This window comes from Salmo trutta, chromosome 3, assembly GCF_901001165.1.
Source record: "Salmo trutta chromosome 3, fSalTru1.1, whole genome shotgun sequence".
Lineage (NCBI taxonomy): Eukaryota > Metazoa > Chordata > Actinopteri > Salmoniformes > Salmonidae > Salmo > Salmo trutta.
This window is the reverse complement of record NC_042959.1, coordinates 27,798,736-27,807,174: the sequence shown is the minus strand read 5'-3', so window position 1 is coordinate 27,807,174 and position 8,439 is coordinate 27,798,736. Positions and strand designations below refer to the sequence as shown.

Sequence of the window (8,439 nt, the reverse complement as noted above, 5' to 3'; positions counted from 1 at the left end):
TTATTTAGTTAGTTAGTAAATAAATAATTAAGCCAATTTGTATATTGCTGATTCATCATTTAGGCTAGGGTGCATGCAGATATCCAAGGGTTTGTGACGTTCAGTAATGAGAACTGATGAGGTACAATACATTAATGAGAATTACTTATCGATAAAATATGAAAATATCTGAAGAGTCAATTAGGGAAAGAGAGACTCTATAAACATTTTCCAGTGGTGCCCCAACTTCCTAATTAATTAAAGTTTACATGATTACTTTAATCACGTAATAATAATTACACAGAGAATTGATTTGATAAAATAACAATCTTCACATTTAATGACAGTCACAGACACGAGAACCCTTTTTGGTTCTAGGTAGAAAGAAAAACCCTTTTGGGTTCCGTGTAGAACCATTTTCACAGAGGGTTCTACATGGAATCCAAAAGTGTTCAACCTGGAACCTAAAAGCGTTCTACCTGGAACCAAAAAGGGTCCTCCTATGGGGACACCGCAAGAACCCTTTTGGAACCCTTTTCTCTAAGAGTGTATGATTGGATAGAGTGCACGGAGCTGATAAAGCGCAATCACCACAGCTGCTTCTCTCGTGTTAGTGTGTAACTGTGGAGCTGTCCACTGTAACAGTGGAGCTGTCCTGTGATAAGTTCCCTCATGCCAGTGAGCTGCCCATCGAGTGGGAGAACAACAAAGAGTCTTTACAGGTCTACATGGAGCAGGTTCGTCCATCAATAGTGTCTAGTGCAGTTTAAACACAACACGATGGTGTTGTTTATCCTAACTCTATATTATCGCTTTGTATTGAAGGTCCATAGAGGGCGCAAGGGTGTAATCGGAGACAAATACACAGAGGCTGGCATTGAGGATGCTATAATCAACGTGGATGGCATAGACCACCATATTAGATCAGATGGGCTCCCTCCCTCCTCACATGCACATTTTTGTATGTCAGTAAATGATACAAGAAAACCTAAAAATAATGCTGTCAAATTGCCCCTAGATGGCAATATAGGAATATGTTATGAAATTAGTAGGCCAAAGAAGCCAACCACTTACCAGTAGCCATTTTGTGTCCTGCCCCTACTGTAGTATCTGACGGGGACTACTGGCGCCTGCAGAACCCGGGTGAGTACGAGGTCACGGTGAGTGCCGAGGGCTATAACCCTTCCATACATACTTGCCGTGTGATGTACAACCACTACCCCACCATCTGTGACTTCCGCCTCACAAAACCCCCCCAAGCAGAGGCTGAAGGAGATCCGTCCAAGGGAGGCAAGCTCCCCAAAGCCCTGCAGCTGAGGCTGCAACAACTGCGTCTGCGCAAACTGCGTGCCAGCACTAAGGCCATCAACCAGCGGCAGCTAGCAGGAAGGCACAGGGATGGTGATTTTGAACGATCACAGCCCACTTTGTCTGGAGGGTTGTTGTATTTCATTGACTCTTGTTAGGGCACTTTCTGGTTTAAGTCAGTTTGGAAGTCTTTGCACCATGTGGGCAGGCAAAAAAACTATGTTTTGTGAGAGCAATGGTAAAATACATTGTACTTTCAGTATGGTGTAGCTTTATTGCTGAAGAAAGGGACCGAATGTATTTAGATATTTGAATCAGATTGGAGCAAAATATTGCAGATGATTGAATGACAGGGCCAAATATTATTCACTTGGTTAGCTCTCAGAAAATAGTTACAACAACAACAAAGTGGCTTGATACTTGACAAATGCAGCGTTGGGTGGATATACCACTATTCTAGGAAAATTCATGCTACCACTTATAGGCCAAACTCATGAGCCTAAAATTACTTATGTATTTGCAGCGTTGGGTGGATATACCACTATTCTAGGAAAATTCATGCTACCACTTATAGGCCAAACTCATGAGCCTAAAATGACTTATGTATTTTGACATATAGATAAGAGCTCATATGTTACAGACTAGAACTGATAAGAGTTCTATACATGAGATATTGTATATCTATTAACATAAAGTTGTGTACTTATGTTTTTGTTTGTTTGATACATTTATAATACCTAATTAAATAAAACATTCTGGCATTTGGATGTCATTGCAAGCCAAGAGACAATGTTACAAATTCATTCCAAGTAAAGCTTTTCTTATAAAACAAATAGTTCAAATCCATGTCTTATTTTCTATGGAGTTGTACATCCTGTTGCTGCCGGTTTCCTCCACGGCGTTTGCGGCTGACAAAGCGACACCACAGGGTTGTGATCAGGGACAGGCTCACACAGGTCAGTGCCACAAAAACACCCACCAACATCACCAACGACAGCTGCCAACGAGGAATAACAAGCATCAGACACACACCGACTAGACAGTATGAACATGTCACACAGCTGAGCCTCCAAAACAACATCAGCACTTAAGCACTCAACAAGCATCAAACTCCCCTAAATAATCTGACAAATGCATCAAACACATTTAGTATTTTAAAACATGAACATTTTCAGATTAACCAAAGGAAGTCTCTGACACACATATCTGGGAATATATTTTCTCCCCCTTCAGATGAGCTATAGTAGCTACAGTAGGTTACCATCCATTTGGTGACAGATTTACATGGGAATACTCTAAAATCTGCATTAAAACAATATGTACATTTTCCCACCAGATGTGTTTCATCAAATTGACTTGTTGCGGATAAAAGGCTGTGCTTGATGACATAGTGCAGATAAAAATACCCTTTGTGGTAAAATGTCCATGTACCGAATAAAAACTACAAGTTAAATGGGTTTACATGGCATTTTCAACTCTGAGGGTTTTCTCACAATTTATTTTTTTGCGCTTTATAGCAAATGTGCCCATTCCGGTATTGGAACGTGCCCTGAAACCCACAGCGCTATTTGAAAGCAGCATCAAGCTCATCACCATGCACATTCACCACCCCATGAAGTTCAACATAAACATATTTAATCTGTTGCCAAATAAACTGCATGCTTTCCTGACAAGTCGTAGTGGGAGGACCACACCCGTCATAGCTTGACTCCAAGTTTACTTCGATATGATGGTTATTACATCAATATTTGGCCATAAAAGCGTTTCCACTGACATTTCTTGCATAAATATTTTTAGACACAAAAAGATCCCACCTTATCTAGCGTATTTTGTTTTCTTGCAATTTAGAAAGTTTTCTGAAACATTTTCTGCTTCCATCAGGCCTGTCATGCCATTTTTCATCCTACATGTACTTTACTCGCATAAAAAGGTTTGATGGAAAACTGGTTAGTGTTCTCATTACCTTTTCCTGATGGATTCCCTCCATCAGAGCGAATGTGCTGAGATGGTTGCAGGAGCACACAGTGTGGGTGGAGTTTGACATCACTGAGGTGCAACCCCGCCCAGACCACACCCCCGGTCCATTCTCATCCGACCAATAAACACAGGTGGGGTCAACATCACTGGACTAGGATACAGTGTATATGGGTTGGGGTCAATTCCATTTAGACTCAGTAAATTCAGGAAAGAATGTGACTTCATGAAAAATATATCAATGAAAAACATGCTTTACTGACAGCCAGAAACTATTAAGTAGAGACAAGTGTTACCTGCAGGTGATTGAAGGTGAGATTAATCGGTTGGGGCAGGTTTGTTGTGTTGGAGTTGCTAACGGACACCGTCAAAGCACTGGACATGAGCTGCAGGTTCTGACGAGAATTGTTGTCCTTCAGACTATCCAGATTCTTATAGCTGAGCAGAACGACAAACGCAAACCCTGCACATAAAAAACAACACAAGAAAACATAAGGCCTGCTACAAAAACATGTACAACTCACAATATCTCAATGTGTGCCTTTAATAATATTTGGAGCAGATGATTGGTACTGTAGGACTGCAGCTACCTGGGTACTTCAGGTAATCTCCAACCACCGTCTCCCAGGTGGTGTCAAGTTGAGTGTTCTCATTGGTCAGGCTGACTGGTCCTTTAGGAGTCTTGTCTCTCCTCACCACAATCTTAACCTCTGTTTTTTCAACATATTGACAAATCAACACAGACCAGAAATCACCATTACTGAACACAATATTGCATTTATTTTAAAGTTGACACAATCTAATGTGCTTGTTAGTGCTCCGTTTATGATCAGTATGGTATTCAGATTGTGGTCTTCCTGTGGTACTGTAATGTCTGCTGCCAACTCACACTCCCTAACACGTTGATCCCCTGAACGCAGCTCAATCTCCAGATCTCAATCACCTGAATTCTGATCACCTGTTCACACACCTTTATGTCATTATCACACACTATTTAGTTCAGTTCTTTGCACCCCATCATTGTGGGGGTGTTGTTTGTTTTGTGATACACTTCCATTTGGAGCTCTGTTTTCATCTGTCATTTAATCCTCCCATGTATGATGGTGAAGCAGGCAAAAACTAACAGTGCCTTTCGCCTATTCCCTGCCTGTACTTTAGCCTATCGGATTTCCTCTTATCAACCTATTCGATGATCTCCCGGATGTTACAAGTCTTATCCCTGCCTGTACTGTTGCCTTTTTGGACCCCCTGTGTATGACCTTCTGCCTGCCCCTGGACACAGCTACCTGCCTCCTCCTGTGGTCCTTTACAATAAACACCTGCTGCGCTCTGCTCTTGAAACCAGCTCTCTGTCTCCCATCGTGTTCAATAAAGGTACCTGCGAGGTGGTCAGTAAATGGTAAATATGTGGTCAGCGTGTGCTCAGTGTGTTATTGTTACCTGTATGGTTGGTCACTATCCTGATCACGTTCTCTGTCAGCAGTGGAGCGATCAGTCTGAGAGAGATTTCAATCGTTCTCAGTAACTTAGTCACTTCACTGCTACTACGGTGACCATTGGACTGGAGGTCCAGTTGATTAACATCAGTGGTATTAACCAGTAACTAGAGAAGAGAGACATAAGGGTTTTGTACGTGTGTGTGCGTTTGCATGTGTGTATCTGTGTGGTGACTTACTGTCAAAAGCACATCTCCAGTTGGCAGCGGTCTTGTAGGTCCAGACAACGTAGAGTTGTTCAACACCAAACAGTTGTTTCTCAACAGAGACAATAAACTGTCAAAACCTGGTAGAGTCTGGGAGGAAAATGCATAAAAACATTTCAAGATCAAGGAAAAATACCCTTTTCTCAATTAATAATGTAATATTTCTAAAGTAAAGCTTTACCTGTCCAGGCTGTGTTTCGTACTGGTCACAATTAAGCTCTAAAGTAAAAAAAAACATGGAGACATTATCTCAATACCCTTCTACAGTACACTATGTACAGACCTGTCCATGATAAAGGAGTATATCATGGACGACAGGTGGAATGGTGCTCGTCTCTCACCTACACACTTAGTTTGGTTTTTGCCGAAGTTAGTAAATCCAGCAGAACACTGGCACCAGTAACTGCCAATCAGGTTTTGACAGATGCCCCCCTTTCCACATACTCCGTCTGTACTACACTCGTCAATGTCTGAAAGAGGAAGAGAGAGATGGCGAATTAAGGGAGAGAGGATGAAAGTGTGGGATGACAAGGAAAGGACGTCACACACAAACATTTTACCAGTGATATTCTCAGGCTCTAATCTAAACCCAGGAAGACACAGTATTAAACAGCCTGTGGTGTTGACGCATGTTCAATTGTCCCCACAGACGGGGAGAATGTCTATACACTCGTTGATATCTAAATAATGTTGATGAGTCCAAGTGTAAGAGAGCTTAAAATGTTTCCACCTGCATCACCAAAATGGTACCTTTTCGGTGGCGCAGCTGGCTAGTGTTTTGTCAAGCAGACAGTTATGTGTGTTTATTAATCAGAGGATAATTAGTTTGAGCCAGGGACAGTAAAGCAGGCACAGTGAAGCCTGTTACACATGGTGTAAATACAATTTGAAACAGAATATTATGGGTCAGTCAAAATAAGTCAGCATTGGATGGGACAGTCAGAAGACTCAAGAAGAATTGTGTTTCTCTCACCTACACACGAAGGTTGTCCGTCGCCAGAGTTCCTAAATCCATTGGGACACTGGCACAGGTAGCTACCCACCTTATTAAGACAGGTTCCCCATTTCCCGCAAATATTTGGGAACTCAACACACTCGTCTATGTCTGAAAGAGAAAGCGTGTGGTGAGGATGAAGTGGAGATGGAGAGATGAGAGTGAGAGTCTCTGATTATAAGGATGATACTAAAGACACAGAATTCTTACCCATGCACTGTTGAGTGGCACCAGAAGTCAATAAACTTGGAAAAACAGACACAGCAGTACCTAAAAAATACATACATTCTAAAAGCTTTAACAGGAGCAAGGTATTGTGTTTCATTTGAAAACAGCATAACATTTTGTAAAAGCAGAATATTTAAGGTCATCCCAACCCCTCAACCTTTGACCTCCTAACAGCTAATTCCATGGGTGAGAGCACATGATAGTGTTGAAGCAAGCTGAATTGTCCCCACAGATGAGTGAGTTGTTACTACACTCGACGATATCTAAATGACACCACATGTACAAAAGAATGTTATGACACGTGTAATGTCGTTACATGTCCATTTAAAAGCACTGGTTTTGGCTAGTCCTGCTTACATACGATTCACTCTCAAACTCAAGGTAGCCATAAGAGTATTAGTTCAAAGCTCAATACATCAGAGGAAAATAATGTTTAAAGTAATATCAGATCATATTTAAGTCACAATAAATACACTTTAAGACCCCCCTTAAAGTGAATAGTTTTAATGTTCTTGAGCAAGGTCTGGTTAATGCTGGAGAATGAACAAATGAGCTATGTATAAATTGCTGATATAGGTGAATATTACTGATCAACCTAACAATACAATAATTTACAAAAATGAAGTCTAAAACCTTCACATTCAGTGTGCATCATCATCACAAATAGCATAACACAAAATCCCCTTAGCTTCAGCCCCACCTTCCTGTGGCTCTCCATGACCATAGTCCTTGAGAAGCGCTAAATGAAGACATAAAAGAAAGGTTGAACTGCACACATACATATAATATATAGCTTTTAAACAGACTCAGTGATGATATGTTGGTCAAATAAAAAGCTGAACATTTACTGACCCAGAATCAGGAGATATATAATTGCTCCCATGCTCTCTGACAGGCGGTGAGTTAATGTCAAATGCCAGCTTGGCTTTAATTCTAAATAATGATTTGGTAACATCACGTATGTGGTAAGAACAGTGAAGTAACAAGAGTTAATCTTATCTAGCAACGTCTTTCTCTTTAAACAGCAACCGCCCCTAAAAACCAACTTCTCATTTAGAAAACAGCCTGTGTGGTATCGGTATGAGTCCAAAACGTATTCTTCAGTGTCAAAATTGACTACCAATTGTAAATAGGATAATTTGTCATAAAGTCAGTCTTTATCTGAGTTTTGTGAGATTGTGGTCGTGCCTACTGCATCACAACATAAATGAATTTTGTACCATTCCATTTACTCCATTCCAACCATTATTATGAGCCATTCTCCCCTCAGCAGTCTCCACAGCTGTTCAATACTGTCGTGACTACTGCATCACAACATAAATGAAGGTTGGGTTTGTTGAAATGGAGTGTAATGGAGTGTAATGGATGGAATGGAGTGAATGGAATATTATCAAACCCATGAAAACCATGTTTTTATACCATTCCATTTACTCCATTCCAACCATTATTATGAGCCATTCTCCCCTCAGCAGTCTCCACAGCTGTTCAATACTGCCCACATGCCCACAGCTGGCAGCACACAAGTAATCATCAATTCAGAGTGCAGCTGCACCCGACCCAAACGTAATGCCTGTGGTTAATTTGGATCAACTTTGGATTTCCATATGGGGCTAGTTAGGGACCATCTGTAAATTGCACAATGTACATGGGATGGTATGTTAACATTCAAATAGCTCCAAATGTCAATGACTTAAAAACCTCAAACCAACTATAAATTGTAGAAATTCATTTACAAATATTGAAAGAATCATCAGAAAACTAAAGGTTGTGAAACATGAAAATATAGAACCTTGGCATGACACTGGACAACACCCTGTCGTTCTCTGCAAACATCAAAGCAGTGACCCGCTCCTGCAGGTTCATGCTCTACAACATCCATAGAGTACAACCCTACCTCACACAGGAAGCAGCGCAGGTCCTTATCCAGGCACTTGTCCTCTCCCATCTGGACTACTGCAACTCGCTGGAGGCTGCGCTCACCACTTGTGCAATCAAACCCCTGCAACTTATCCAGAACGTAGAAGCCCGCATAGTTTTCAACCTTCTCAAGTTCTCTCATGTCACCCTGCTTTTCCACACACTCCACAGGCTTCCAGTCGAAGCTTGCATCCACCACAAAACCATGGTGCTTTCCTAGGGAACAGAAAGAGCTGCCCCTCCTTACCTTTAGGCTATGCTCAAACCCTACACCCCAAACTGAGCACTCCGTTCTGCCACCTCAGCTACCCCCTCAAGCTAGGACAGCAAAGTCCCT

General features: G+C 41.4%; 1 protein-coding gene across 1 annotated transcript; it reads right to left on the bottom strand.

The window, feature by feature from the left end:
* Positions 1-1,538: 1,538 nt before the first annotated feature.
* On the bottom strand, positions 1,539-8,026 carry LOC115171629 (adhesion G protein-coupled receptor E2). Its single transcript, XM_029728623.1, has 12 exons — positions 7,038-8,026; positions 6,886-6,924; positions 6,168-6,227; positions 5,937-6,068; positions 5,305-5,433; positions 5,145-5,182; positions 4,937-5,053; positions 4,702-4,864; positions 3,852-3,971; positions 3,558-3,724; positions 3,251-3,415; positions 1,539-2,284 (listed from the first exon to the last, which is right to left on the bottom strand). The coding sequence occupies exons 1-12, from the start codon at positions 7,138-7,140 to the stop codon at positions 2,138-2,140; spliced, it is 1,380 nt and encodes a 459-aa protein (XP_029584483.1). The 5' UTR covers positions 7,141-8,026; the 3' UTR covers positions 1,539-2,137.
* Positions 8,027-8,439: the final 413 nt, after the last annotated feature.

Excerpts from the sequence above, each read along its gene's own strand:
- LOC115171629 (XM_029728623.1), bottom strand. The coding sequence starts at position 7,140 with ATGTTACCAAATCATTATTTAGAATTAAAGCCAAGCTGGCATTTGACA. Across the intron at positions 3,972-4,701 it reads GATAGTGACCAACCATACAG|AGGTTAAGATTGTGGTGAGG; the intron begins GTAACAATAACA and ends TTGAAAAAACAG. Across the intron at positions 3,416-3,557 it reads TCACCTTCAATCACCTGCAG|TCCAGTGATGTTGACCCCAC; the intron begins GTAACACTTGTC and ends ACTGTATCCTAG.